Consider the following 27,778-nt stretch of genomic DNA (forward strand, 5'->3'; position numbering starts at 1 on the left):
GATTGCAGCCTTCATGGTTGGTAGCACAAGCGGGAACAACGACAGTGCGCCTTTGACAACAGCTGTAACTATGACAAAAATGGACAAGACTGTCTATTTCTGAGGAGTGTTTTGTACAATGCAACGGAACCCCAGGCCACAACAACTGCTGCTAGGAGTGGATGCCAAGAAGGGCGGTTTTCACCAGAGCACAAGCCTTGCTGTGTCGTAGCGTTGAATGAAGTCGCGTTAAACCTAGCGAGCGGACGTCAGAAAGGATTTCAGCGTGCACAATCGTTCAAAGGTGCGTGCGTGTCTGTGCCCTCGTTGGAAAAGGACGTGCTTCCATCTGCAAATCAAACACAAGAGATGGTTTGCTAGGCCGCATTTCGCTGTCCGGCCAAAAATCAGGTGTGTTGGCCGATTGGTAAAAGACTGGGCCATCCGCTCTGTGTTTGCTCTGTGAGTTTGTTTTGGGCGCCGAGTCCTGCCGTGACGCAGAACTTGCGTAAATAAAAGAGGCCAGCGATTGCCCCCCCCTCACCCACCCCAGAGACCCCCCACCGACCCACCCACCCACCGCCACCAGAGTCAACGTGTTCGGTAAACAACGGGAGAACTGGATGTTACTCAATGCTGTGACGTTAATGATCAGCCAGTCGGATAATTACTAACCGAAGCCAAACCTCATCGGGAGACCTTAGGAGAGAGACAAACAACTGCAAATCATCACTGCCATCAAGTTCAAGGAAAAATTGAAACTTGTTGTTCTTACCAAAAAGCACAAATACGCAACTGTTGGTGTCACAAATGCAATCACCTCATTCACTGGTACGACCAATTATCCAAAAGTTGACTTTGAGTGTTGACAGAAATCCCACCTCTGTCGATCTTACTGACAGAAGGTGCAGGGTGGATCAATGTTACAACTGAATCTACAAATTGAAGTATCTATCTATCTATCTATCTATCTATCTATCTATCTATCTATCTATCTATCTATCTATCTATCTATCTATCTATCTATCTATCTATCTATCTATCTATCTATCTATCTATCTATCTATCTATCTATCTATCTATCTATCTATCTATCTATCTATCTATCTATCTATCTATCTATCTATCTATCTATCTATCTATCTATCTATCTATCTATCTATCTATCTATCTATCTATCTATCTATCTATCTATCTATCTATCTATCTATCTATCTATCTATCTATCTATCTATCTATCTATCACTTCTATAACTACTACTACTACTACCACTACCACTACCACTACCACTACCACTACCACTACTACTACTACTACTACTACTACTACTACTAATAATAATAATAATAATTCCGTTTCATTCAAATGATCTTGTTGAATTTTCTTGTGGAAAGGCAACAAAATAACTTGGATATGCAGGCAAAACAACAAATAGGCGTCAGGAGCCAAAGCGTCAACAACTTCAACATGAATAAATAAACTAACTAACTAAATAAAAAACTCTTGAATCTCTTGAATCTTGAATCTTGAATCTTGAATGAAAGGCGATACAAAATGTCTGCGTGCCGCTACCCGTTGTAAACTACATTTCCCATCATGCCCTGGCGCGCGGCAACGGGGGCGGGACTAGAGTCGAGCGCAACACAGTCAACAGTTGAGCGCGGGACCGTTTGTCTGCGTCCGCTCTTGGAGAGTGTTTCATCACTTTCAACGGTTTAAATATGCTTACGGACGTCGGTATCGCCTCGTCGACCAAGTTCACACGTCATATTCCCGGATTGGCGTCATGAAAAGCCGAAAACAGGGCTCGGTCAAAGCCGCCGGGCTCACGAAGCCCAAAGGTAAAACCTTGTTGTTAGCCGGCCGGCTGGGCTAGCTTGCTAAATTGGCTGTCGACCCGGCTGGTGGCCACTATGTCATATTTTTTTGAAATAAATCATACGTTTTCAAATTTGGCTTTTCGTCGTTGTTGGAATGATAACAATACTACAAAGGCAACAGTTCAGGCTTCTGTTTTAGGATGATAATCATCATGTCCTGACTTGTCACTTCTTTTTTTTTTTTTTTTTTTTTTTATCCCGTTAAGTTTTCCACCACCAGGTTTCAACTTACAGAGGGCCTTATTAAAGCAGCAATGACGTCTCCACCAAGTCATTATTGACGCCTCCACCAAGTCATTATTGACGCACAAAACCGCACTAACAAATGCTCCCATCACTTGGAAGATGGGAGAAAACAAAAGTTACACGGAGAATCAATGATGTGGCACAGGCTCTCAAGTCGTAGCACCCATCGCTCGCTCTCACACTACGCCAGGAGAGCTGCTCTTCCGCCTCTTTTCGAACTGTTCCTCGTCCGGCAACCGCTGAGAAGCTGATCATTTGAATGAGGTGTGTTGGAGGTGGGAAACCTCGAAAGCAGGCAGGACAGCGGCTCTCGGCGACCAGTGTTGCGGACAAGGCGACCGCTGGGGCACACTGAACTAAACGCATCCACCGTTCTCGTCGTATCTGACCGTGACCGGCCGTGTCTTTTGCAGCCCTGTGCGATGTGCCGGCCTCCACCAGCCTGCCCCCCCTCGTGGAAGGAGAGCTGCGCGGCTTCCTGCGCGTGACCGTGAGCCGTCTGCGCTGGAGCGTGGCCAGGCCCCCGCCGGTGACGCGGGTGCGTCTGCGCTGGTGGGGGGAGTCGTCGGACGGCACGCTCTTCATCCCCCGGCGGGATGACGCATCTCCCTCGCGCAAAACCACGGCGCGCTTCCCCGTGCGCTGCGGCACCAAGCAGCTCACCTCCTACCTGGCAGGTAAACTGTGGCCGGAAGTGCTTGGGTCAAGCGATTTGGAAGCTATCCATGACCTGACTTGCGGCTTGCAACAGATATGGGCAACTTGGTGCTGGAAGTATTGAGCAAGCACGATTGTCTTCCCGTCGCACACGCTCGAGTGCCGGACATCTCTCGCCTCTCCCAGTCGCAGCCCATCACCGGATTTTACGCCCTGGTGTCACCCTCCTCCAAGAAGCTCGGCCAGTTGGAGGTGGGACCGTGACCACTTGATTGGTGTCTAACAAACCAACAAAGACTAAAGTTGGAAGAAATGTCCACCAGGGTATTTCCAACTGAATTCTGTCTTGTCTTAATTTGCAAATAACGAGACAAGAGGTTCAACAGCAGTCATTCACGTATGTGTCGATTTGAGTTTGATGAGGAAAAGCCTTGTGAATGTGCCGTAAAGCCTCAGCGGCCGGCGGTCTCCGTTGAGGATTTGGGCAAAGTTCAATGCCGCCTCTCTGCGCCTGCAGGTTTCGCTCCATTTGGAGCCTGTGGCCGGAGCGTGCCGCAAGCGTGGATCCGGCACCGATTTAAGCGGCAACGTTCCTCACGTGGCCACCCTTGACAAGGCTCCTCCTCCCGCCACCGACAAATCATACGTGAGCAGCGGTGGAAACACGTTCAGGTTTGTCCAGGAGCGTTTTCACATCGTCACCTGGAAAAAACAAAGACGCTTCTGCAATTTTTGTTTTCAGAGGGAAAGATGGCCCGCAGACGCATCGAGATGAGACCGTGGAGAACTTCAAGTTGCAAGCAAACGGTGGAAAAGAGGACGGTCGGCCGAGAAATGACATCCTGTCAGGTGGCTCACAAAAAAGACAAAAGATTGACTCGTCTGTGACATTTTCAACAAGTTCGACGAGGAGCATTACGGCCATGCATCTGATAATGCATGCATTGCATTTTTTAGGCTGAAAGTGTCCAACAAGTGTTTTTCCAGAAAAGAAGCCCATTTTCTTGAAAAAGTGCAGCATTTTTCACGTCCGTGTTTGGCTTTCAGTGCGGCTTCAGTGGTCTTATTTGCTTGCGGTCCAACTAACGTACCCCCTTGCCTTGTCTCGTCTTGGCCTCAGTCATTTTGGAGCGTGGCAGCAAACTTCGGGACGCTATGCTTGTGTCAGCGTTGAAAAGCGACATGGACGCTGCCCCGGTTCTCAAAGACCTCCAACTGCCTCTGCAGAGGGACAACGCCAGAGCGCCTTCCATGTGAGTGACGCAATAAGGCATTATGGAATGACTATTTGCCGGAGGATAGCGCTTATATTAAACGAGCAAGCATCATCGTAGACGTGCTGGAGTTACTTGTGGGCCTGAGCACCCTTTGCATTGCCTGCTACGAGTAGACCCTTCATGGCTCTTCGAAACTTTTCAGGCCCTCCCAAGTGGTCCTTGAAAAGGTCCCGCACGCCCAGGCCGACGACGAGGTCGGAGACCGCCGCCTCGGTTCTTCGCCTGACGTGGACCTCAGAGCTGTGGATCTCCTCCTCGGCAGGTGCCTGCCTTTACTGTACGAGTGCTTTAAATGGGCTCAGGCTGGCCTCGCAAAGTTAACGGGAAGTAATAAAGCGGCAATTTACCAAATCAAAGGAACTTGTAGATCCTTCCAGGACTTCGCTGAAATAGCTCAAGTGGAACATGATAAAGGTGTCACGTTGCTCCCTGTCCTCTGCTCAGGTCGAAGACTCCGCCTCCGTGGCAGGGCGAGGGCTCCTTCCCCGACACTCTGTCCATTCACAGCAGCGCGAGCGGAGACAGCGAGCTTGGCGACCCGCAGTACGATCACAGCTTGCTGGAAAATCTCTTCTACAAAACCCCCGTCGGTAGTCGCCAAGTGTGTCAAAATCTCGGACGGACGGCCCAGTTTAGTCTTGAAAAGAGGCTTTCTTGTGATGCAGATGTCAGATTTGAGAGCAGACGAGGCAGCGGCCGACAGCCAAAGGCGGACCGAGAGTCTGTCGGCGACAGACACAGACAAACAGTTGAGGCCCCCTGCGTCCACGACGGGCGACGAGTAAGGCTCCTCCTACCTGCCCGCGCGGGTCGGATGTGTCTAAGGCAAACAAAAATGTGTCTTGTCGGAACCTTTGTCCAGCGTCGCCGCGGAGCTTCAAGGTGCCTCGACGGATATCGGCATTCCTCTGAGTCAGGAGCGGCTGACCTTTCTGAGTTTCATGCGACTGGTCAAAGTGACCGTCTGCTCCGTGAGCGTGCCGGCGTGCTGCGCCAGCCCCCCGACCGAGAAGCCCCCGAGCAAATCTCCTTCGCTGTTACGTCGAAAGAAGTGGTGGGTGGGGTGACGTCTGCACCGTGATGCGCTTTACTCGATTCTTGTTAAAGCGTAGCGCTCCAGAATGATGCCGACCCTCTTTTTGGCAGCACCTATTTTGTGGAGTATAGCTTCCCCAAGACTTCCTCCTCCGGTCGACACGGCCGAAGCGTAGTGCCAGGGGTGGAGGTGACCAGAGCCGCTTCCAGTAACGTCACAGAAGGAGGTGCAGCCCACAGCATGCTCGCTCGCTCGCTCGCTCGGCGTACTTTTAGTTTGTTGCTTTTGGCGCTGGCTGGACATCTGACATGCTTCTCTTTGTGCCTTTCAAAGTGGTGAGCTTCAATCAGCTCTCTGTGTTTCCCGTCCGCTTCAGCAAAACCACGGTGGAAGTCTGGTGGTCAACCGAGCTCCTTTTTCGAATTTACGTCCGAAAAAATGACCAAAAGAAAGTGAGTGCACGATGACGACAAAATGATGATCAAACGAATTCCCCATTTTGCTCATTTACAATCAAATAAAGTACGTGTATTATGTGAAATTGAAAAAATCTGAAAAAAAACCCCTACACATTTAGGATATTTTGAAAACGCTTCCTTTTCTTGCAAATGAAATGCTCAGAATAGCATGGCACGATTGGGCGAGTAGTTTTGACCCGAGCGGCTGTTGTGGCCGCAGGCCGTCGTCATGGGAGAGGCCTCTCATCCGCTGCGATGTCTGCTGCAGAGCCAACGGCTCAGCCAGTCGCTGGCGCTGCCGGTGCGCACCGTGGACGGCGCTGTGCGACAACTCTGTCTTCTCAAGGTAAAGGAAAATAGGCTGGAAACTTGACACTCTTCCCCCAGTAGTCATTTGGTTGAAAGAAGAAAGTCACATTCTGAGTCACTTAGCATTTTTCAACCAACAAAGTCGTCAGCTCATGCAATCGATTTTTTGTCAAAGTCCAATTTTCTTTTCAAGAATAAACTCGTGTTTGTGAAGAAAGAATTGTTGAGCGGGAATGTGGCCTTTTCCCAGGTGCTGCTGGAACTTTCTACCAGCAACAGAGACTCTGAAATGTGTGAAAAAAGAGAGGATCGGTCCACTCGCTCCACACAGAGTCCACCTCGAGAGTCCTCGCAATGCCTCGGGTTTTGCTCGGAGGAGTCGGCCGCTCGCCCTTCGGAAGACTCGGCCCCGAACGTTCCTCCCGTTCGACGCTCGGCGGAGGAAGCGCCCGAGGTCCTGCTGCACACGCTGCTGATGGTGCCGGACGGCAAGAACTTCACCGGTGGGCCGGCGCAGGCCGTCAACGTGTATTTGAACTGCAAGATGTTCTGGTGCGACGAGGTGGCCAGGTCTGTGGTCAGCTGGGGACGCGCCAACCCTTCTTTTAACTTTGTCCAGGTGGGATGTGATGGAAAGCATGAAAATGAATGTCCCAAAAAAGAAATACGTCCGCAAGTAAACATTTGCCCTTTGCTGCCTGAAGGTAACTCCCGTGGCTTTGACAGCGCACTTACTGGAGCGGATGAGGAACAACGTGATGGTGATCGAAGTTTGGCAGAAGACGGGCGGCTCCGGCCACGAGGGACTCCTCGGTCTCGTGAAGCTGCCTCTACACCAGTTCTACGTGTCCTTCAGGCACGTTGGGCGTCTCTCTGCTCTCGGCCGGTGCTTTTCGCGTCCGTGAATTTCTTTGAACGTTCATTTGGCGACATGCTGGCTCTCTCCACTTGTATTTTTCCCGCGCAGGGATCCAAAGATCGCCCAGCTCCTTCTGCAGGCGCAGTACCCCGTTTTAGGGGTGGACTGCTACATGCCGGTGGTGGACGTGTTCTCGGGCGGCTGCCGAGGCAGCCTCCGGGTCACGCTGGCCATGGGCCTCTGCGAGCAGGTGCTCGCCCTGCAGCGCGCCAGAGACGAAGAGGGCGAGACGCCGGGCCGCCCGCCCCTCAGGCCCCTTCGCCTGCTCGAGCACCAGCCCGGCCTGCCCGCCAAGGTTCCTACCGCCTCGGTGCTTTTCATCCCGAGATGTCCGCGTAGCGAATGCTTATCGGTATTTTGCTCATGTTTGTCCACAACGCGCAGGCGGCAGGCTACTTCCGGGCGGGGGACTCCAGCCAGGCTGCCTCTCTCGCTTCACGGGCACCAGCGATGACCGAGCACGTGTTCACGATCAGAGTGGAAACGGTGACGGGCCTGACTCCCCTGCAGTCGACGGTGTGGGGGGAGGCCGACTGTTACGTCCAGTACGCCTTCCCCTGCCAGGAAGGCGCCGATGTGGACGCCACGCTCCACGAGTACAGTAAGCGACGTTGCGACGTGCAACGTTGGCGCACTGCTTCTTGCTCACGTCCACGCATTTCAGGGTGATTCCGTATCAATCATCTCTTGACAGACACGGACCTGAAGCCTTTTCGCACCGCCACCACCTTGTGCGTGCCCGACCCAGTGTTGGGCCACACAGAGACGCACGCCCTCTTGGCTCCTGAAGGCGTTCCCGTTCAGAAGCTCCTGCTCAGCTCTCTTTCCAGCCAGGGTCTGAGCGGCGGCGGGGGGGTCCGTTTTGAAGTGTGGTGCAGGTTTGTAGCCGGCGCTCAGCAACGCTCGGAGGGAACGGCGGCAGCCTTTGATCCCCTTCCGTTCCCGCAGATACTATTATCCCAATGTGCGAGAGCAGCTGGTGGCCAAAGGAATTTTGCCCTTGTCCAAGCTGTGCGCCATGGTCACCATGCAGGGACAGCATCCCGCCGAGGCCCGGATGTTCTCCATACCCCTGCTCCCCACAGCGGACGACTTGGCGGCACATCAGCCTCTACCCTCTGGTCTGCACTTTCCACTTTTGATCTCAAACGAGAGCAAAAACAGTCCCTCATCTGCAAGCGGAAGGCCTTTCCGTGAACAAATCTCATGCATAGCAGCTGTTGCTTTTGCCAGCAGAGTTCGTGACGTCACAACTTGCATTTTGTCATTTGTCAAATGTGGCTCGCCCATCTTGCTCTTGCTAGCTCCCACTTGCGTGTTTGGCCATTCCCAGTAGAACTTTGTATCTATCCTTTGCGTGTGTTTTGTCAGGCCTCCTGGACGTGCGCGTTGGCTACAACTACCGGCCGGCGAGAGCGGACGCGCCCGCGGCCAGAGGAGCCGCCTCCTGTCCTGTGACACTCGTGCTTCAAGTGCACAGAGCGTGCGGTTTGCAGGCAGCGGCCAGGTACGTCGGCCCATTTTCCCGCAGCTCCCTTGGCTGGCCAGCCGGCCGGCCGCTCACGCACGCCCTATTCTCGGTCTGCGCAGAGCCGTAGCCCAGCACGACGAAAGGTACGACTACTTTGCCAGCGTGGGCGTCAACTCCTACGTGAGCGTCCGCTTGTCCTTCTTGCCCGACGACGAGCCCACGTGCACCCGCGTGGCCGCCAGGACCTTCTGCCCCGAGTTTGAGCACCTCGCCGAGGTGCGCTGCCACGCGCTGGTCCGCAAGAGCGGCGGTGAAACCTGCAGCCTGGCCGAGCAGCTGGCCGAAGCTTGGGCCGTCTTCGCCGTCTGGAATAAAGACAGCCGCCGAGGTTGGTTCCATCTGTAATTTGGTGCTTCCCAACATATTGTGAGCCAAGGCGTGGACTTTACATGGCAAAGACCTTAGGGCACGCCACCAAAGCCAAAAGATTCTGCGGTATATTCATTTGCAAGTTTCAGCCCTGGTCAACACTGTCCAATGATGGCCGCTAATGGAGCTGCAGCGTGAACGTTGCCTTAGCCTCAGCCTCTTTTTGTGCGCAGGTGCGACTTGCAGGCCTCCAGATGTGATGTTGGGCACAGTGAAAATCCAGCTGGTGGACCTCCTGCGGAAAACGACAGGTGTGCTGCTCTGCGCTCGATGGCAAATTGAGTTCGATCGATTCATTGACTGAGTGAAGGGTTGAAATAACATTCATCACAAATCAAGTCTCGGCGCGCCGTCATGCTTTCTGTGACCCATCCAGAAAGGGTCAGAGAGCCGCTTTTGACCCTCCAATTGCCAATCATTCCTTTATGGTCATCAACAAAAATGATTTGTACAGCATTCCTACAAAAATCGGAGACTCATTTCATTCCATGGCGGTCGCTTCCACGTCCAGGTATTTCCGGCTGGTTCGGCATCTCCGCTGCCCGGGAATCTCCTCAAAGTCAGCACGCGTCGGTCGGCGGCTTGGAGATCTCCATCGGCTTCGCCCACCGCTCGGAGCGGGAGCGGCTCATTCGCGTGGCTCGGGATTTGGGCTGGGATCCGACCCGGGCTCAGGTGGACTGTGACGAGCTGGGCGCCTGGGAGCTGAGCGGCAGGAAGTTATCCCTGACCTTGTCCGTACCCAGAGCCTGGTTACCGCTCCGCTGCCTGCTCCTGCCGGGCCACGACTCCCTGCAGCGCTCCACCTACTGTTACCTCCGTTACAAGTTCTACGAGCACGAGGCCTTCTGCTCGCACATGAAGCACCCGTGCGCCGGCGAGGCGACCGAGGGCGACCGGGCCACCGTGACCTTCCAGGGGAGTCGCACGCTGGAGCTGATGAGCTCGCAGCCGCTCTTGTGGTACCTTCGAGAGGAGAGGCTGGAGGTCCAGGTCTGGGTGGCTTTCCAGAAGGACAAAGGCCAGAGGCCCCGGGACACGGACCGCCTGCTGGGCTCGGCCTTTGTCGATCTGTCCTCGCTCGCCAAGGCTCACGGGCACAAGTTGACTCTCAGTGGTATGAAATAGGCAGCGATTTGATTTATGCAGCACTGTCACAAAGAACAATTGTCTGATATTTGTTTCTGCTCGGTAGGCGTGTATCCGCTGTTCAGGCGCTCGGCGGCAGACCTGCAGGGCGCCGCTCTGCGGGTGCACATCAGCCTGACCGCCGACGGTCACCTTCCGACGGCGGAAGACCCCCCGGCGGACTCCGACAGCCAGGAAGAAACCTCAGTCCAGGAGCCGGCAGCACCGCCGACGGTGCCGGCGCCGATGGTGCCGGCGCCGACGGTGCCGCCGCCGACGGTGCCGCCGCCGACGGCACCGACCCCGCCTCCCCTGCCGCCTCAACCGACGCAAAGCCAAACCACCCAAGATGATGCCTCGTCGCGCGCGGCCCAAGTGATGAGTGACGACTTGTCGTTCCCGGTCACGCTTGCCGTGCACGGGGCCAAGAACCTCAGTCTAAATGGTGAGCATGTCAAATCGCGCTTGGCAGGGTAAACCCTCAACCTGACCCAAATTTGAGTTCAAAACTTCATTTGAAATTTCAGCTGCAATACTCGCTCACCGCGCTGATCCTATTCCTGAGGTCGCTCACTAGGCAACGCCCCTTTTAAACTACAAAACAATAGACTCGCACCGGGTGCCGTGTCAGCACCATTTCAACGCAACACGTGAGTAAGAACTTGCCTCTCGCTGCTTTTCTGCTAGGCGAGAGCGGCGGCGAAGGGACGCTACGCTGCTACGTCTCGTACGTCGTCGCCGACTCGGCCGAACCCGTGTCCACGGCTGTGGCGGCCCAAAGCGACCGGCCCGTGTGGGACCACCAACACGACTGCCGGTGGGTGCCGTTTCCCCAGAAAGGATGGCGCAAATCTCCGCAGCGGGCCGCTTGACGATGCCTTTGCTTTGAATTCATCAGGCTGTCCAAGCAGCTCCTCCTCGACCCTCAACAGAGCTTGGTGTTCAAAGTCTGGCACAAAAGCGGCGCCGAAGCGGAGCGGGCCATCGGTTTCGCCTCTGTCGACCTGACCCCGTTGCTGTGCGGCCTGCGCTCGCTGTGCGGCTGGTACAACGTCACCGACTTTGGCGGCCATTGCCGCGGTCAGCTCAAAGTGAGCGTCCAGCCGCTGGAGTGGGTGCAGGACCTCCGAGGGCAGAGAAAAGCCGCCGCCGCCGACGCCGAGGTACGCGAGACAATTGTTCCGTCTTCGAAAGAACACCTCACTGCATTTCTCCACTGATAGAAAGTGTATAGATACTATGTATATTTGTCAAGAGAAGGCGCGCTTGCTTCAGTCGGGAATTTTGAAACAAATGCTTCGATGAACAGACGTTCCGCCGTTTGAGTCCCGTGTGTTGCGCTCGCAGCCTTCATCGCAGTTGGCGCCTCGCAGCTACCGGACCAGCGCCACCTACAGCAGCTTCCCTTCCCACATCAGTCGGTACCCCGAGCAGCACATCTCCTCACCCGAGCACGTGGACGCTGTCTTTCCCCAAAGGTAGGCGCCGCCGCTTTCTTTAATCATTTACGTCCCAGCGCTTTACAATTTCATCAATGATGGCACACGCACACACACGACACTTTTGCACTTTTTGCCATCCCTCGACCAGCTCGGCGCCCAGTGAGAGCGAGCGCCACCACGAGCACATGCAAAAGGTGCGTCTTCATCATCGGAGCCTTCAAGAGCAAGCCGGCCTTCACTGGGGCAGCGGCGATGAGCTCACCCCCTCCAGCTCTCTGCTCTTCTCCACAATCAGGTAGCCCAGCAAGCCAATGCTTCCCCCTCCATGGAGGGGAAACAAATATTGCGTGCCCTCCCTGGTATCTATCATCTATCTGCACATTCAATAGCGCCCAAGCAGGCCCCGCTGCCGCTCATTTTGAAAGTTCCCTACACATTGCCGTCGCACGAAGGATATCTATATATATCGCGTGGCCCCCCGGCTCCTCACCCTTTTTTTCCCTCCCAAAGCGGTGAAGTTAAACCAAGCATCTCGACACGCAGGAAGATTATGAGCGAGCAAGACAACATCCAGAGATATTTCAGCAGCAAGATTGCACCGCCCGCCTTCCTGACGGCCTCGGAGCCAGACGAGCGGGAGTCCGACGAGGGCGCCGCGCCGCACTTTCTCGTCACGTCCCCACACAAAGGTGAGCCGCTAACTCAGCGGATCTTTGAAGATCTGTGTCGTTGAATTCCTTTCCAAACTCAAATCACTTGTGTGCTTTTTAATTGAAGGTCAAAGCCAAGAAGCCATTTGCCCCATCCTCCATAGTAGGTCAGCCAAAGAGAAGCACGCAGACGCGAGCTCCAGCCCACACGCCGCTTCCTCCCGCCAGCCGTCATTTCCGACATCTCAGCCTGAGGAAAAAGAGAGCGAGGAAGCGGAAACCACCGACGGCGATGGGGAATGTCGATCACGGTGCAGCAGCGACGAGGATGAGGAGGAGGAGGATTACGAGGAAGTGGTGGTGGAGCCCAGGCATTTGAACGAGCTGCCCATTTCCACCCGTAAGAGCGCTTTGCAGAATAGCGTCCCGTCCCACCCGGACCAGAGTCGGACCAAATCCGGCGGGGCGCAAGAAGCCGCCGCTCGTGACCGCCCCCCCGACAGCATGGACGAGTCATCGGAGGACGCCTCGATCTCTCCGAGCGAGGACGACGCGGTGGGCGCCGGCGGTTCCGCACGGCCCAACCAAGTGTATCCTTCATTGCTCCATTTGTACCTCCAGCAAACAAGCTCTCGGTCGGGGCAAGTGGGATGCCATCAGGTGTTTGTTCTTTGACTCTTGGCGCCCAAAGCTCGCTTCCCAACTTCTTCCTGCCCTCTCAGCAGCTGGAGGCCTCGCTGAGAGTGGTACGCTTGGCGCCCTCCTTCTCCAATTCATCCGGCGACACAGTGAGTGCTACTGATTGTTCATTCTTGGGCCAGGCACCAAAAGCTTTTGACACGAACGTGAAAGCCGAGGCAAGGCCATAGATTTGCGCCACTTTGATCTTGAACAGCAGGCTGGATAGAGATCACGCCGTCTCTTTGTCTCTCTCTCACACACACACGCACACACACCGCGGATAGTAATCAATAATCATTAGGTAAGAAGCATGCATCCGTCTGTCAGCCTTTGTGGCTGCGTTCCATGATACAAGCTGTCTAATAAAATCAGAATCAGAACGTGCGTTTTGAGCATTGTCAAAGCGGTTGTGAAAGTCATGTCTGCCAGAAAGCCATTACGCCAGCGGGTCCAGAATGTGTTCTCTTGCTTTTTCTTCTTTCTTTCTCTCTCTCTCTTTCTCTCTCTCTCTCTCTCTCTCTCTCTCTCTGTCTTTCCTTCTTTTCCTCCTCGCTGCTCTGAGCGGGGTGCCGTAGTGCATCTTAATCCGACGCTCAGGTGCTTTTGTTTTTCACGTTCATTTCAATTGGAATATGCTTTTAATTGACACACCGTATCACCTTGGTTTGTTATTGTTGCTGAAGGTGCTTTTTCTTGCGCCCTGCTTCTCGTCGACAGGAGCGCGGTCCGACTCCGCCTCAAATTCCTCGCAGGGGTCCTCGGCACTGTCCCGACATGTCGCCCACTTCCAGGAAGAGGCAGACGGAAAGGTTTGCCCGAATATGCGCCGCTCGCTTGGACGACGACGACGATGACGACTAGCACGTGTCGCAAGATTGTGTGCGTGTGTTTTTATGTATAGAAATGGCAGCTTGGGCGGGCTGCTATAAAGTAAGTGTCTTACTTTGTATTTTTGGAAATAAATATGAATTTAAGAAATTGGCTGTCGTCACTACAAGGGACTCGTGACGCTCGGAAGGCAAGGCGGAACAAAGGCAAATAGTTGCACAGTACATGCATGCAGGTGTGTCTGCCGCACAAGCACGCAACGCCCACGCACGCACGCACGCACGCACGCCATTGACTGAGCGGCCCGCCGCCGCCTCTGCCGCTTTTGTCTTTTGGCAACCGCATGAGGGTGTGCAGCTCAAGGCGCCAGACCTGCACCCGACCGACCGGCCGGCCGGCTCTCCAAGGACCTCCCCGCAGACGCTAGTCTGCGACTAGTTAGGCCGCGGCTCGCCTGTTTTTGTGCTTAACGACACATCGGTCCTCAGCCGGACCTTTTCTTTTTCCAACATGGTCGCCGCGGGAGGTTCGGCCGACTCGGCGGCGGCCATCAAGATCGTTTCGGCCGGGTTGGCCGGCTGCGTGGCCGACCTGGTCACCTTCCCGCTGGACACGGCCAAAGTCAGACTGCAGGTGAGCCCTAAACGCTTTGGGTTTGGTTGCACATTCACTTGAAGGCTCATCAAAAGGTTCGGTAGTTGGTTGTCACAAAGATCTAGGGAAGTTTTACTAAAGTCCACACTTTGAAATTTCAGAAGACAATAAGTGGGCCGATGTGCGTGCGGCAGATCCAGTTGTCCGATTTCTACCCCGCCTTTAGATTCAAGGCGAGTCGGAGCCCTTGGTGAGAGGCCAGAGGGCCACGTACAGAGGCGTGCTGGGCACCATCTTCACCATCGTGAGGAGCGAGGGGCCCCGGGGCCTCTACAGCGGACTGGTGGCCGGCCTGCACAGACAAATGAGCTTCGCCTCGGTGCGAGTGGGCCTCTATGACACCATGAAGCACTTCTACAGCGGAGGCTCAGAGAGTAAGAGAGTCAAACAAAAAAGGCTGCGCTGAAAAACACAGAATGAACGGGCGACTTTTGTCCTTTAACGCTTTGAGTTGCTCCTCTCATTCCCGACCGCCGCTTTCACAGGCGCCAGCATCGCGGCCCGGTTGCTGGCGGGCTGCACCACGGGCGCCATGGCGGTGGTGGTGGCCCAGCCCACCGACGTGGTCAAAGTCCGCTTCCAGGCGCAGGTACGCCTGCCCCGGGGCGGCTCGGCCACCAGGTACGGCGGCACCTTGGACGCCTACAGGACCATAGCCAGGGACGAGGGGCTCCGAGGTCTCTGGAAAGGTAAAGGTGTTTGGGGATGCAACAGCGCACCCACCCATGCGGGCTTCCAGACAAAGAATCAACCAGGAATGTCAGACATCATTTTCATCGTGCACAGGTTGTCTGCCAAACATCGCCCGCAACGCCATTGTGAATTGCTGCGAGATGGTCACCTATGACATCATCAAGGAGCGCATCCTGCAGTCCAAGCTGATGACAGGCAAGTAGAAAGAAACTCACCAGAGAAACAGTTGCGCTCACAAGCGTCCGCGCTCATCCCAAGACCCTCGTGCACCCCATCTGCAATTTCTACCCCCAGACAACATGCCGTGCCACTTCACGGCGGCCTTCGCCGCCGGCTTCTGCACCACGGTGGTGGCGTCCCCGGTGGACGTGATCAAAACGCGCTACATGAACTCGTTTCCGGGCCAGTATGGCGGCGCCGTCAACTGTGCCTTCACCATGCTGCTCAAAGAGGGGCCCTCCGCCTTCTATAAAGGGTACGGACGGACGTAGTCATGCGCTGGCGGCCGCTTCCTGTCGAGCCGTCAACCGCAATCCAGCCTCGCGCCGCTGCTGACCAATTGGCACGATTGATTTGCGATAGGTGGGCTTGCAAAAGCAATTTTGGAAACCGCCGCGGACAGCCACCGAAGGATAGGCGCCGAGTCTCGACTTGTCACGCTGCGACTTTTCAGTGTTTCAACTCAAAATTCTATCCAACAATCGCGTATTCTTATTCCCAGAAAAGAAATGTACTGTATTTTTGTTTCGATAAATATTTTGTTAGGTGTGGCACATAGGGCAGAATATTTTGTGCAAATGAGAAAATGAACTTTTTTTTTCTGTTTCAGATTCACGGCCTCCTTCCTCCGCTTGGGCTCGTGGAACATCGTTATGTTCATGAGTTACGAGCAAATTAAAAGAGGTGCGGCGAAATTGCACAAGTCCTTGGAGGCTTCGTTCTAACCTGTCTGGTGGGTCGTGGCCCTGTATTTTAAAACAACAACAACAACACGGCTGGAGCACGGGAAAGCCTCGGGCTGGGACTTCTCCCGGAGCCGTCCGTTTTATGTGGCCCGCGATTGTGCAGCATATTCATGTCATTATTCAAATTGTCTTCACTTTCAAAAGTCATCCTTTGAAAATATTTGAGCAGTTTTGACTCGTCTGATTTGAAAACGAGTGATGTGTCTCTATGTTTTGTAGCTTATACTCTATAGAATACGAGGGAGGCATTCATACATTTCGTTGGCTTGATAGAATGTTGACAGTGTAATGGCCCTCCGAAAGAAACTGACGACAATGCGGCCCGCTACAAGTTTTTCAGGACGGTTCTCTTTGCGCGCCTTGACCGCATCTGAAATTGAGCCGCCGGGGACGAGCCGCTAAAGGGACCGTGTCAGCTGTGAGCGAGGTTGTCCAAAAGTGCATTTATTTAGAACAGGGATCCCTGTTGTGTTGTTATTTGCGTGAAGCCGCGTGCGTGCGTGCGTCCTCATGTTGTGGCAGCGCTCAGCTGCGCTAAATGCGGCGCGGGCTAATCCCCTAAGACGACCGTTGACCGCCGCCGTGCCGCGCCGTGCCGCGCTGCGCCTCCTCATTAGCAAAGTCAAAGTCGCACCGAGACCTCGTCTGCGTTGTCAAGCTCTCGTGAGGGACCCACCCTCGCCTTCCTCGGTGAGTCGCCACCGATGACGTCCAAATGCCCTGCGGACGTGTGCTCGTCTCGGGGTTTGTGTTTGCTGCGCTAACAAAGCTCTTGTATGCTGCGTTTGTCAGGCCACTGGGAACCCAGGAGGGGGAGGCATACCCTCCTCGTTGCGTCTTGCTGTTGCATAAGAAGCTTTGCGAAGGTCAGCGCGCGCGCTCGCTCGCTCGCTCGTCTTTTGAAGCGGCAGCGACCCACAAGCGCACACGTTTAATTGACATTTGTCCGCATAAGCCTTTCAAAACGAGCCAATGCTAAACCACGTCTATTCAAATAGGGTTCCAAATGATGACTTGGGTTTGGGCCCCGGGTCAAGGTTTCATAGCAGGGCTTGGAGCCTTCCGCCTATTGTTTGTTTGCAATTTGCAGTCTTGTTCCCGTCGGCTAGCATGCCACCCACGTGAGCGTCCGCTCCAGTCCAGTCCAACCCAGTCCAGCCCAGAGGCCGTGATGAGCGCGACGGCTCCCAGCGACGACCCGGACGCCGAGCACGGCGGCGAGCTGGCCGACATGCTGGCGGCCATGAGCGTCAAGGCAGCGCCCGACGCCTCCCGCCGAGCCCGCCTCTCCGACAGGAAGTTGTCGCTGCAGGAGCGCGGCGGCCGCGTGGTCAGGCAGCCCACCGTCGAGACCAAGAGGGTGTCCATCACGGACGCGCAGGTACGTAGCTCCGGTTCCTTTTGTTGACCTTTTCATTGACCTGCACTCCGATTGCATAGCGAAGATGACAAGTCGAGTGACTTGAATGGAATTAGGATGCTTCAAGGCATTTCAGCAAAGTCCTGCAAATCCTGAAGCCAATGTTTTCCTTGTCAGCTTCAAATCTTTTTTGATGTGATGGGCCTCCTTCAGTGCACTTCTCAAGGCAACAAACATTGAGTGTAAAAAATAGCAGAGTGGAGAGTTTTTCCAAATTCCCTACATTGTTTTGCCTTTCAGGACTTTGTGCAGCTCAACCAGTACAAGCTGAAGAAGGAGATTGGGAAGGTGGGAAGTGGCATTTGTTTGTTGCTGAGTCAGCCAGCAGGAGCACTTGGCATTGATGCGCTGCTTGTCGCGCACTCCAGGGTTCGTACGGCGTCGTCAAACTGGCTTACAACGAAGACTCGGAGCGCTATTACGTAAGCCGAGGCCTCTCTCTGTCTACAAACATATGGTTTGTGCTCGTCCATCTTTCATATTTATCCTTCTGCAGGCCATGAAGGTTGTTTCGAAGAAGAGGCTCATGAAGCAGTTTGGTTTTCTGCGTGAGTCATCCGTGTAGAATGCATTCTTTCAGGGCCGTAGTGGAGTAGTGACTTCTCTTTGCCCAAATTTGAAAAGAAAGTCCCGCGTGTTGCGAGTCGTAAGCGGCGTTGCGCGTGCTGACATTTGCCGTGCGTCGGGGTCACTTGAGGTCGCGCCACGCCGGGCCAGCGCGAGGCCTTCCCCAAAGCCTCCATGCCGCTGGAGAAGATCTACCGGGAGATCGCCATCCTCAAGAAGCTGCACCACCACAACGTGGTCAAGCTGGTGGAGGTTGGTCCCACGCAAAAAAACAACTTGATAGCGGATGACGATTGCACCTAGCGCAGAGGAGGGTCTTTTCTGACTGCTGCTGCTCCTTCTTGCAGGTGCTGGACGATCCCGAAGAAGACGGCCTTCACATGGGTACCGCCCCGTTTGCGCCTTTTCTACGTGTGGCGGCGCTTTAGAGCCTCACTCACTCACTCACTCACTCACTCACTCACTCACTCACTCACTCACTCACTCACTCACTCACTCACTCACTCACTCACTCACTCACTCACTCACTCACTCACTCACTCACTCACTCACTCACGTCTTGCCCTTTCTTCTTTTCCTGGGGAGCTTTCGAGCTGATGACCAAAGGGTACGTCTGTTCCCGGCCCGGCCCGCCGCTTCCATGTCGCTGCTGACGCTCTCTTTGCTTTGGGGGCAGGCCGGTGATGGAGGTGCCCACGGACGAGCCGCTGACGGAGGAGCGAGCTCGCTTTTACTTCCGAGACCTGGTGCTGGGCATCGAGTATCGTACGTCCGACAACATTTCCTTTCTGTCTTTGATTTGAATCGGGGTTCAGTGGGCACGTCGTAAATATAAAGTGCGGCTTTTTGCTTCATTCACATTGTAATGTTTGAATTTGCGTGCGTGGCCAGTGCACTACCACAAAATCATCCACCGGGACATCAAACCGTCCAACCTGCTGCTGGGCGACGACGGCCACGTCAAGATCGCCGACTTTGGCGTGAGCAACGAGTTTGAGGGGGCCGACGCCATGCTGTCCGGCACGGCCGGCACGCCGGCCTTCATGGCGCCCGAGACCATGGAGGATCACTGGTCGGAGTTCAGCGGCAAGGTCGGGCCCGCCCTGAAAAGCGCACGCTGGCCGCGACGGCGCCGTTCATTGTGCGCGCGCGTGCGTGCGTGCGTGCGTGTTGCTGGCAGGCGCTGGACGTGTGGGCCATGGGGGTGACGCTCTTCTGCTTCGTCTACGGGAAGGTACGCCTGCGACTCGGTTCGGAGATGTCCAACAGCATCCATCTGCCAGCGTGACTGACGTTGGGTGTGCTCCGCCCCGCCCCGCCCCGCCCCGCCAGTGTCCTTTCTATGACGAATACGTGGTCTCCCTGTACAACAAGATCAAGAACAAAGCTGTGGAATTTCCAAGCACGTGAGTCAAGCAAGAATTGGGATCTGAACAATGTCAAGCGGCGTCAATGTTGCCTTGACTGTGCTTTTTGTTTTGCGCAGGCCTCAGACAAGCGAGCGGCTCAAGCATCTGGTTGGCGGCATGTTGGACAAGAACCCGCAGAGCAGAATCACGCTCCCCGACATCAAAGTGAGTCCCGGGCGCCGCTCGGCTCCAGGGCGGACGACTCACGCGTGCGCTTCCGTCGGCAGCTGCACCCGTGGGTGACGGAGTGCGGCGCCCACCCGCTCCCCCGGGAGGAGGATCACTGCACGGCGGTGGAGGTCAGCGCCGAAGAGGTCGAGAACAGCGTCACTCTGGTTTCCAGCCTCTCCACGGTGGTGAGTCGCGCTCGCGTCTCCCGTGGCCAAAACCAACAAACGGATCGGGTTCGGCACTCGGGCCGGCCGGCCGGCCATCGGGTTTTGCGTTTGGGCCACATCTGCTCTTCTCAGATGCTGGCGCGCCGCTCGTCTCTTTTGCCATTTCTTCCTCTGATCACTGAGGTCATCCGTCTCGGCAGATCCTGGTCAAGTCCATGCTCCGCAAGCGCTCCTTCAGCAACCCTTTTGAGTGTCAGGCCAGACGGGCCGAGAGGTCCATGTCGGCTCCCGGTGGGCTCCTCACGTGAGTGCGGGCGGGCGGGCGAGCGAGCTGGGAGGAAAACGGACCTCCTCTCGCTGAGTCGGTAGCCGACGAGCTTTGCGGGTTGCGTGAAGGCCGTGTGTTTCTCGCAGTGGTTCTTGGGGTCTTTTGGGCTCGTCAGCTCTGCTCCATCCGTCTTTGAGGTAATGAATGGCCTCCCCTCTCCTTTTCTTCTGGTGCCTTTTGTCTTGAGTCGCAATTTTCCTCGACCCGTTTTCCCTCGCTGCAACTTTTCAACCTCATCCCCGATTTTCCTTTTCCCGGCCAGTCCCACTTTTGGTCCCCAACAGCTTTTTGTAGGTAGTTCCCAGCTTCTTCTGGTCACCATGCTGCCTTGTCTGCACGCCCCCAACTTCATATTGTTATCGTTTTACCAACCTCACCAGTTCTTCCCCCTCCTTGCCCTTTGATTGTCATTCTCAACTTCTTCTCATCTTTTGTGGCCAAATCCAAAATACCGGCAGGAGCAGCGAAGGCAGCCGCGACGGCGAGTTGGAGGACTTGTACGAAGACGAAGCGTTCACAGAGTCGGCGGACGCCGACCAAACCTGAGCTGGCTGGCTGGCTGGCTGGCTGGCCGGCCACCATTCTGCTTGTCTCGCTTCTTTTTCTTTTTCTGTGTTGCCATGGTTACGGTCGTAGCTCAGGAGTTTAGTGACACGGGCCGCGCATTAGAATCGACCGCATTGGCGAGGCAAAAAATATTTGTTTACATTTTCCTACGAGAATAAAAGCTGTCCGACAGATGGGGCTGGTCTGTTTCTAGTCTTGAACACGAGGTGGCGCTGTTGCCATCATTTCTCAAGAGAATTCATGTACACTATGCATCATCTGACTACGGAACAGATGACGAGTGCGAGTACTTGGGCCACCTGTGGTGTGTGCGTGAATCGCTCTTCATCTTAATCTCCATCCGTTGGCTATCAATGCTCTGAACATGCCCCAAGATTTGCCCTGAGTCATATTGTGTTCTGCTGCTGCTGCTGCACTTGCGAGCGGAGCTGAGAGGCAAGATTTCTGTGGAAACGGTTGCCACGCAACAGTACGAAAAGGACCTCGGCGGCTCGTTGTTTCGCTCTCAGTCATCCGCTTTTCATGGAGTTTGAGCTGCGCCCTTCTTTTTTTGACGTCACTAAATTCAAAAGGTTTCTCTCTCTCTCTCGCTGTCTCTGTTAACATTTGGCCTACAAGGGTGCTCCAAGGTGGTTGCAAATACGTTCAAGGGTTTTGCTGCCCTGCAAGAATCATGGCCTTCCTATTCCTTTTTCCAAATCAAGCCACGTGACACCTTTGTAGTAGTGAATCATTGTTTTTTGGGAGATTTCCAAAGAAGTTGTTTTCACACGCGCCGATCCGAGTCGGTCGGATTCAAATCACCATGGGAACCAATGCGCCCTTGTCAACGTTGCCACCGCGGCCTCAAGGCCCGCTCCAGCCTGAGATAGCTCCGAGCAAATCCCAGCTCCCTAGCCCCCTCTCCCCGCCAGCCGCCCGCTCGGGACGCTGCTTCCCTGTGTTGTGCCGCCACCGCTCGACATCAATCATGCAGAACGTGAATGATCCGAGCGAGCGAGCGAGGTCTTTCCAGCGTCGTCATAGTCGAAGTGTTTGCCGTGTGCAAATGAGGCTCGGAACACAAACGCCGGCGCTTTGCTCAGTCGTCATCAGCCTTTTTTTTATTCTTCATCCTAGCTAATATTTTTGTGCAACTGCTACATCGTGACTCACATTCAAGATATTTTTTGTCACGTGAGGAAAACAGTGCGAGAGAGAGAAAGAAGAGCAAACAAATCCCATTCCATGTGGTCCAAACGTCTTTGTCATGGCGCAGAAATAATCCAAGACGGGAGATTAATGCTGCCGTGGTCATCTTTTTCTTTTTTCTTCCCCCCTCTCCATTGTGAGAACACGAGTGAAGTTCTTGCATCCTTTTTTTCCCCTTTCCTTTGATCTCTAAAACAACGCTTCCTTTTTTTTTTTTTTTTTTTTAAATCACCAGTATAGAAAATAATCATTTCAAAAAAAAAAAAAAAAGCTAGACAGGAGGCTGCTTTTTTTTCTCAGTCATATAAATACTTAACGTCCACAGTAAACAGGAAGTGAATCAAGTCAAGCGAGCGTATAGAAATACATCAACAGCATGCACAAGATTGAATATGATTCTTCTTATTATGCTCTTCGTTGTACACTGAAGTATCGTAACATAGCAGGAGGCGAGTGCGGGTCATCAAATCAAACAAAAAAGCTGCTTTGCCATCACATTTCTTTGATTTTTTTTTTTTTTTTTTTTTTTATTTGCTGCAAAAAGAATGCATGACAAACACAGTCAATGATTACTTTTTGTTGCAAGTTTGGGCCAGTGCACGGACGGCTTGGTTGTTGACTATTTCGGGCCGGGGCTACTTACCGAACGTGACGAGCTAATTAGGTTTGGGCTCTGATTTCTTCCTGAAATTGACGAGTATCTGAGTACGAATGAAATCTGGGCAGACTGGTGTGTGATTTATACTCTCCAAAAATGAAATAGCAGAATAGTTAGGATCGATTGATTCATGTGAATTTTCCCAGGGTTGGAGTTTTGTAACGGGGAATAACGACTTGCTTTCCCCACATGTTTGGGGTGGGATTATTTGCTGGAGTGGACCAGCGTCATGATTTCTTGTTGCACAAGAGTGCAAGTGAGGTCACTTTTGCTTTGAAACTGGCAAGTGTTGCAAATCGGGAACTCCTCATCCTCTGTTGTTCTTTTCTGGAAAGGCGCAAAAATAAAGGGCGGCGGCGGCTGCACGAGCGGGCAAAAAGCGGCCGCCAAAGTCCAGCGGCCTCTCTCTCTCTCTTTCTCTCTCTCTCACCCCGCCGCCATTGTGCTGGGTCACGGCGGTGGCCTTCGGCCTCGGCGGGCGCTTTAGTTGTTGCCCTCGCCGCCCTCGTCGTCCTGCTGGTCGCTGGTCCAGAGAGTCAAGTTGTCGCGCAGCAGCTGCATGATGAGCGTGGAGTCTTTGTAGGAGTCCTCATTGAGGGTGTCCAGCTCGGCGATGGCGTCGTCGAAGGCCGTCTTGGCCAGCTGGCAGGCCCGTTCGGGCGCGTTCTGGATCTCGTAGTAGAAGACGGAGTAGTTGAGGGCCAGGCCCAAGCGGATGGGGTGCGTGGGCTGCATGTGCTCCTTGCTGATCTGGTGCGCCTGGTCGTAGGCCTTCTCCGACGACTCCACCACGGCGGCGCGCTTGTCGCCCGCCGCCACTTCAGCCAGGTAGCGGAAGTAGTCGCCCTTCATCTTCAGGTAGAAGACTTTGCTCTCGTGCTGCGCGTCGCCGCAGTTCTTGACCAGGAAGTCGTCCAGCAGGCGGAGCACGTCCTGGCACACGGCCTCCAACTCCTTCTCGATCTTCTCGCGGTAGACGCGCACCATCTCGATCTTCTTCTCGTTGCCGTCGGCCGACGTCTTCTGCTCGATGCTGGAGATGACGCGCCAGGACGAGCGCCGGGCGCCCACCACGTTCTTGTAGGCCACCGACAGCAGGTTGCGCTCTTCGTTGGACAGCGCCTCGTTCAGCTCCGTGACCTGAGGAGGAAAGGGCAGCCCGCTTTAGCCCGCTCGCTCGCTCGCCCCCTCCCGACCGGAAGCCGACTGAGCGCTGCGGGCAGCTGCGCTCGCTGTAAAAGAAAACCCCGCCTGGCCGCCCACGCTGACCTTTGGCCGTTCTAAAATGGATTTCTTGCGCTTCTTTTTTGTTTGAAAAGCGTCATCGTTTGTTAAGCCACCAGAGTGCCACAGATGGCCCACCTGGCCGCTGGCTTTCATTTCAACGGAGCCATTGGGTGGAATGGAACGGCTGCCGTGCCGGGCCGGGCCGTGCCGTGCCGTGCCGTGCGTCTGTCTTGTCACTGCCTGCCTAAAACTTGTCTCACGTTCGTTCTTTCCTGTTTGAAGCGACCCCTTTGCTATCTTCAGACGCTCTCGTCCTATTTTTAGGACTCGAAATGTTCTGGAAGTAACTGGCAACGCTCCCTCCAGCGGCACGCTCATTTGATTCCGCCGAAATGATGACTGACTCAAGTGCGACTGAGCGTCCGTCCGTCCGTCCGTCCGTCACCCCGCCCGGGAATTCCCTTTCATCGGCCAGCGCCCTGCTGGTGAGAATATGCCATTTGTCCCGTCATGCATTTCGACACCCTCGTCAATCGGAGCCCGTGAGTGCAATCTGTCCTCGTCACGCTTGCTGAAGTGACACGGCACGGCACATCTTATGGTGACATACTGCAATACGACAAAAGAATATTCTAGAAGGCCATTTCTTCTCCACTGCCACCTACGTGCGCCTGCAGCCAAAAAGCCACCGCTGCCGCCTCCTCATGCTTGCAGAAGAGCTTTTGGATCTGAAAATGTTCATTTTAAGACAAAAGGAGGGGAGGGGGCAGGTCTTGCAGGAGCAAGCTCACGCGCCCCGCAGCGAGGAGGCACTCTTTTGGGGGTGACTTTCAACGGAACCCCATCGGAGGTGTGGAATGATCATTTTCATTGAATCGTTTGGTTTGACAAAAAGAAAGAAAAGAAAAGAAGCTCGGGAAAAGGACAGTGCGGTGGTGATGCTTGCGTGCTTGGAAAGGCACCGCCCAAACGGAGCCGGTGCATCACCAAATGCTGACAATATCACAAAAGAAAAGGGAAATTGCACAATATGACGCGACAAAGACAGTGGCTTTTGCATCCGTCCTCTCTTCATGACAATAGGAAAGGATGGCAAGCATACAGCCTTGGCAACGAGCGTCACCGATTCGGGTCGGGTCGGGTGCACGATTTCAAGGCACTCACCGATTTCATGGCGGCCGCCATGTCGTCATACCGCTCAGCCTGCTCGGCCAGCCTGGCTTTCTGCACCAGCTGCTCGCGGTCGACCATCTTTGGACTGACGGACAGGCTTGATGAGTCCACGAGTCGGACTTTTAGGAGGTACCGCGCTGCGCTGCACTGCACCGCTCCGCTCAGCTCCGCTCAGCGCTTTGGGGGAGAGGGAGGGGACCGTTAAAGCGCGGCGCCGCTTGCCTGGAGAGTTTGCTGGGCTGTGATTTAAAGAGCTCGGGGTTTTATATTCTTTTCTTTTTCCTTTTTTTACCCTCCCTAGAGTTAAGTTCGCAATGCGGTGAAAATTCGACGGCAAGTGAATGCTGCAGCTGCTGTCTGCTCGTCTCGCTCTCTCTCTCGCCCGCCCGCCCGCTCACCCTCGCTTGCGTCATCCCGCAGCACAAGAGTGGGTGGCCGTGCCAATGATGTAATGATGTAATGGTAGCGGCCGCTTGGCCCCGAAGCATTGTGGGTAATGTAGTTGAGCGGCTCAACACCTTTGGCCAACTGGGGTCATGAAAGCTCGATGGATGGCTGGACGTGAGTGGGTTGGGTCGGTACGTTCATGCTGAACATTGCCACCGTGTGGTCAACTTGAGGAATGCACAAAAAATTCCTCTAAACAATTGCAATGATGTCGTGTGCAGTATTGCTTCAAGAAATACAATGCATGTATTTTATATTAATAAGAGAGTGGCACATGCGCACAAGGGCTTATTTGGCCTTAAGCTGAGTTTGTGTCGGGTCATAAGGGGAAGTGCTATCTTGACGTGAAGTGGGTCAAGTCGTGACGGCGGGGCGAGGAGCCAAGTCTGACCGAGAACACATGTCACGGATAAATGGCTGAAGCAGCGTGCGGCTCGTCGGCCAAACTGGGAAAACCACCATACGTTGGCAATCGCAAACTCGCTCCGTGGTTTGAAGAGCTGTATCTGCTAAACGCACTTCCTCGTCCTTGCAAAGAAGAAACCGGCAGGACAACAGGGTTAGCAATTGACGTCAGCGGGGGACCTCGCTTGCTGCCTCGTGTGCTGCTGCTTCTTCTTCTTCTTCTTCTGCAATTTGTCCCCTTTTGTCCTCTTGCTGTGTTGACAGAGCGAGAAGCGTTGTCGTGTGCGCACCTTGTGGAGGAGGGCGCGCAAAGAGGATTAGCGTAGCCACCCGTCGCTTAGCCCAGTTAGCGCAGGTGTCCCATCTGCGGTCGGCACCGTCTCCCCATGGACTCCGGCGTGGAGCTGGACGTGCTCATCTACCCCGACGAGGTGCGGGCGGCCACCCCCGAGGACCTCCGCCAGTGGGAGCTGGAAACGGCCAGCCAGAGGTCGGCGCCGCCCGCCGAGCCCCGACTCTTTGTGGCGCTCTACCCGTACAACCCCGCCGCCATGTCGCCCAACCCGGACACGGCGGCCGAGGAGCTGCCCTTTGTGCCTGGCCAGATCATCAAGGTGATGGCGAGGAGTTTATAGTCCCGTTTGCGTGGAGTTGCTGAGATGTTCATTGCGCGCGTCAGGTGTTTGGAGACAAGGACTCGGACGGCTTCTATCGCGGCGAATCGGGCGGCCTGTGGGGTTACGTCGCCGGCAACCTGGTGGCCGAAGTCCCCGTGGATGACCGGTACCTCAAACATTTGCTCATGCGCCAGGGCTTCATGCCTGTGGACCAAACAGGTGACCATTTCTCTCTCTCTCTCCCCCTCTCTCTTCCTTCTCGTATGAGTCCAGTTCAGCTCAGTCTGGTGTTGCTCATTTCTTACGCTGTCAATTCATTTCTACGATCTTTGGTGAAACAGTTGTTGGTTAGGTCGTTTTGCAAGGTCACGCGCGGCCAAGTCTGTCTTTTTGTTTGTCCATTGCCCATTTTTGTTTTCCCAAACAGGAATGTCTTTGAGTCCCGACCTGACGGACGCTTCGGCTGTCGCAGAAGATGCGCTGGTACGTCGCATGGTGGCCCTTTTCGACTACGACCCGTGGGAAAGTTCGCCCAACGCCGACAGCGAAGTAAGAAATGGCGACGGGCCTTTTCCGGGAGGGAGGGAGCCCCACACGGGGATCATTTGAGGGCCTAGCTCGCTCAAGGGTTGCTCCAATCCTTTTGGCGCCAAAAGTCACGTGAGCAAGCTAGCGGCGATTTCGGGGCGCTAGAACGCCATCGGATGCCTGCCAGCGGTACGCTTCCATTTGAAGAGCGCTCGGATGGCGATTTTCTGATTGTCCGTCCGTCCGTCTCTGCCGCAGGCCGAACTGGGCTTCCGCTCGGGCGATATCATCTACGTGCTGGGCGACATGGATCCCGACGGCTTCTACTACGTGAGGCGTTTCCGCTCTTCTACTCGATGATTTCTTTCCCGCTCACCGATGTTGTTTCTTTTCAGGGCGACCTGCAAGGACGGCGAGGTTTGGTGCCGTCCAACTTTCTGCAGCCACTGCCGTGGGATTAGAATCCTAATTAGCGTCCTAATTCGGTTTGTACTCGTCAATGCAATTATCATGTACGGCTCTGTGGAGACTTGATTGATTTGATACGTTTGAGTAAAAGGAGGAAAAATGTCCAGCATTTGTTTCATCTCTTTATCAAGACGGGTAAATACGTTTTGCTCCATGTTTGTGTATTTGAATCTTTTTGAAAATGTTGCCAAACGTGTTGTGCTTTTACAAATAAAGACAATACATTTTATGCACATGTGGTATTTGTAAATGTGCGTTTGCTTTCTTGTTGTTGTTTTTCTCCAAGCCATGGAGCTAGCACGATGCTACATTTGTTCACTGATGACAAGATACGCTTACCCAAGACAAGCATCGCAATCTGACATAGGGAGTGTATTTTTTTGGAGCCGTTCTTGCAAAAAGTAATTACGGAGCAGACAACAAGTCCCTTTTGTGTGATACTTATTTGACTGATTGAAAAAACATCTCGTTTGTAATGTTTGTATTTGACATGCAAGCAATCCAGTGCTGTTCTTTCACGGAAAGCCACGCTGGGATGTGCCAGGAGGGAAGCGAGCGACGGAGCGAGCGACCGAGCGAGCGACGGAGCGAGCGAGGGCATGACTCTGCAGATTAGCTCAGCAGCGCCCTTGCTTGCATCATGGCCCGTCTATTTTTGCACAATTGGATTATATCCAAAGTGGTCCTCACCTTGTTCTTGTTCCTGTGTATATGTAATGGTCACATGGATGT

General features: G+C 54.3%; 5 protein-coding genes across 16 annotated transcripts; 4 read left to right on the top strand and 1 right to left on the bottom strand.

Annotated features, from left to right (window-relative positions):
- Positions 1-1,603: 1,603 nt before the first annotated feature.
- c2cd3 (C2 domain containing 3 centriole elongation regulator) lies at positions 1,604-13,892 on the top strand. Of its 8 annotated transcripts, XR_015859649.1 has the most exons (34): positions 1,605-1,821; positions 2,520-2,783; positions 2,858-3,015; positions 3,281-3,435; positions 3,506-3,612; positions 3,884-4,016; positions 4,183-4,317; positions 4,485-4,626; positions 4,706-4,821; positions 4,903-5,094; positions 5,187-5,302; positions 5,410-5,528; positions 5,755-5,880; positions 6,094-6,462; positions 6,548-6,699; positions 6,811-7,057; positions 7,147-7,363; positions 7,457-7,640; positions 7,711-7,883; positions 8,134-8,269; positions 8,353-8,621; positions 8,836-8,913; positions 9,174-9,779; positions 9,858-10,235; positions 10,478-10,607; positions 10,689-10,953; positions 11,138-11,268; positions 11,381-11,527; positions 11,743-11,921; positions 12,010-12,472; positions 12,574-12,670; positions 13,281-13,493; positions 13,562-13,626; positions 13,749-13,892. XR_015859649.1 is itself a non-coding variant. In XM_088381931.1 (33 exons), the coding sequence occupies exons 1-33, from the start codon at positions 1,767-1,769 to the stop codon at positions 13,422-13,424; spliced, it is 6,153 nt and encodes a 2,050-aa protein (XP_088238057.1). In that variant the 5' UTR covers positions 1,605-1,766; the 3' UTR covers positions 13,425-13,541. The 8 variants fall into 8 exon arrangements, 5 of the variants coding, with proteins under 5 accessions (XP_088238058.1, XP_088238059.1, XP_088238057.1 ...); XR_015859650.1 differs by lacking the exon at positions 13,562-13,626 and having other exon boundaries at positions 13,749-13,778; XR_015859648.1 differs by lacking the exon at positions 13,749-13,892 and having other exon boundaries at positions 13,562-13,702.
- On the top strand, positions 13,881-15,863 carry LOC148395828 (dicarboxylate carrier UCP2-like). The gene is made up of 6 exons (XM_088381938.1): positions 13,881-14,024; positions 14,212-14,419; positions 14,531-14,734; positions 14,832-14,933; positions 15,033-15,213; positions 15,568-15,863. The coding sequence occupies exons 1-6, from the start codon at positions 13,902-13,904 to the stop codon at positions 15,680-15,682; spliced, it is 933 nt and encodes a 310-aa protein (XP_088238064.1). The 5' UTR covers positions 13,881-13,901; the 3' UTR covers positions 15,683-15,863.
- A 147-nt stretch (positions 15,864-16,010) lies between these two features.
- On the top strand, positions 16,011-20,505 carry camkk1b (calcium/calmodulin-dependent protein kinase kinase 1, alpha b). 4 transcript variants are annotated; one of them, XM_088381934.1, is made up of 17 exons: positions 16,011-16,569; positions 16,794-17,084; positions 17,364-17,411; positions 17,492-17,545; positions 17,620-17,671; positions 17,821-17,942; positions 18,038-18,074; positions 18,276-18,297; positions 18,367-18,455; positions 18,582-18,781; positions 18,871-18,924; positions 19,023-19,096; positions 19,177-19,264; positions 19,327-19,455; positions 19,638-19,741; positions 19,852-19,902; positions 20,224-20,505. In XM_088381934.1, exons 1-17 carry the CDS (start codon positions 16,480-16,482, stop codon positions 20,309-20,311), a joined length of 1,593 nt encoding a protein of 530 aa, XP_088238060.1. In that variant the 5' UTR covers positions 16,011-16,479; the 3' UTR covers positions 20,312-20,505. The 4 variants fall into 4 exon arrangements, with proteins under 4 accessions (XP_088238060.1, XP_088238061.1, XP_088238062.1 ...); XM_088381935.1 differs by lacking the exon at positions 19,852-19,902; XM_088381936.1 differs by lacking the exon at positions 19,852-19,902 and having other exon boundaries at positions 20,230-20,505.
- A 903-nt stretch (positions 20,506-21,408) lies between these two features.
- ywhag2 (3-monooxygenase/tryptophan 5-monooxygenase activation protein, gamma polypeptide 2) lies at positions 21,409-25,004 on the bottom strand. 2 transcript variants are annotated; one of them, XM_088381940.1, is made up of 2 exons: positions 24,573-25,004; positions 21,409-23,321 (listed from the first exon to the last, which is right to left on the bottom strand). In XM_088381940.1, the coding sequence occupies exons 1-2, from the start codon at positions 24,657-24,659 to the stop codon at positions 22,665-22,667; spliced, it is 744 nt and encodes a 247-aa protein (XP_088238066.1). In that variant the 5' UTR covers positions 24,660-25,004; the 3' UTR covers positions 21,409-22,664. The 2 variants fall into 2 exon arrangements, with proteins under 2 accessions (XP_088238066.1, XP_088238067.1); XM_088381941.1 differs by lacking the exon at positions 24,573-25,004 and adding an exon at positions 23,451-23,576.
- On the top strand, positions 24,267-27,279 carry LOC148395831 (RIMS-binding protein 2). The gene is made up of 6 exons (XM_088381942.1): positions 24,267-24,710; positions 25,698-26,047; positions 26,113-26,269; positions 26,478-26,599; positions 26,837-26,908; positions 26,974-27,279. The coding sequence occupies exons 2-6, from the start codon at positions 25,820-25,822 to the stop codon at positions 27,037-27,039; spliced, it is 645 nt and encodes a 214-aa protein (XP_088238068.1). The 5' UTR covers positions 24,267-24,710; positions 25,698-25,819; the 3' UTR covers positions 27,040-27,279.
- The last annotated feature ends 499 nt before the right edge of the window (positions 27,280-27,778 follow it).

The sequence above is a fragment of the Syngnathus floridae genome, chromosome 7 (assembly GCF_059516105.1).
Source record: "Syngnathus floridae isolate MCC-2025c chromosome 7, RoL_Sflo_1.0, whole genome shotgun sequence".
Classification (NCBI taxonomy): domain Eukaryota; kingdom Metazoa; phylum Chordata; class Actinopteri; order Syngnathiformes; family Syngnathidae; genus Syngnathus; species Syngnathus floridae.

Coding starts and splice junctions, on each gene's coding strand:
- c2cd3 (XM_088381927.1), top strand. CDS start 1,767: ATGAAAAGCCGAAAACAGGGCTCGGTCAAAGCCGCCGGGCTCACGAAG. Junction 10,954..11,137: donor CCGCCGCCGCCGACGCCGAG/GTACGCGAGACA, acceptor TTGCGCTCGCAG/CCTTCATCGCAGTTGGCGCC. Junction 12,671..13,280: donor CCAATTCATCCGGCGACACA/GTGAGTGCTACT, acceptor TCTCGTCGACAG/GAGCGCGGTCCGACTCCGCC.
- LOC148395828 (XM_088381938.1), top strand. CDS start 13,902: ATGGTCGCCGCGGGAGGTTCGGCCGACTCGGCGGCGGCCATCAAGATC. Junction 14,735..14,831: donor GCTCCGAGGTCTCTGGAAAG/GTAAAGGTGTTT, acceptor CATCGTGCACAG/GTTGTCTGCCAAACATCGCC. Junction 14,934..15,032: donor GCAGTCCAAGCTGATGACAG/GCAAGTAGAAAG, acceptor TTCTACCCCCAG/ACAACATGCCGTGCCACTTC.
- camkk1b (XM_088381934.1), top strand. CDS start 16,480: ATGCTGCGTTTGTCAGGCCACTGGGAACCCAGGAGGGGGAGGCATACC. Junction 17,943..18,037: donor ACGTGGTCAAGCTGGTGGAG/GTTGGTCCCACG, acceptor TCCTTCTTGCAG/GTGCTGGACGATCCCGAAGA. Junction 19,456..19,637: donor TTTCCAGCCTCTCCACGGTG/GTGAGTCGCGCT, acceptor CCGTCTCGGCAG/ATCCTGGTCAAGTCCATGCT.
- ywhag2 (XM_088381941.1), bottom strand. CDS start 23,561: ATGAAAGCCAGCGGCCAGGTGGGCCATCTGTGGCACTCTGGTGGCTTA. Junction 23,322..23,450: donor CCATTTTAGAACGGCCAAAG/GTCAGCGTGGGC, acceptor TTTCCTCCTCAG/GTCACGGAGCTGAACGAGGC.
- LOC148395831 (XM_088381942.1), top strand. CDS start 25,820: ATGGACTCCGGCGTGGAGCTGGACGTGCTCATCTACCCCGACGAGGTG. Junction 26,270..26,477: donor CATGCCTGTGGACCAAACAG/GTGACCATTTCT, acceptor TTTCCCAAACAG/GAATGTCTTTGAGTCCCGAC. Junction 26,909..26,973: donor ATCCCGACGGCTTCTACTAC/GTGAGGCGTTTC, acceptor GTTTCTTTTCAG/GGCGACCTGCAAGGACGGCG.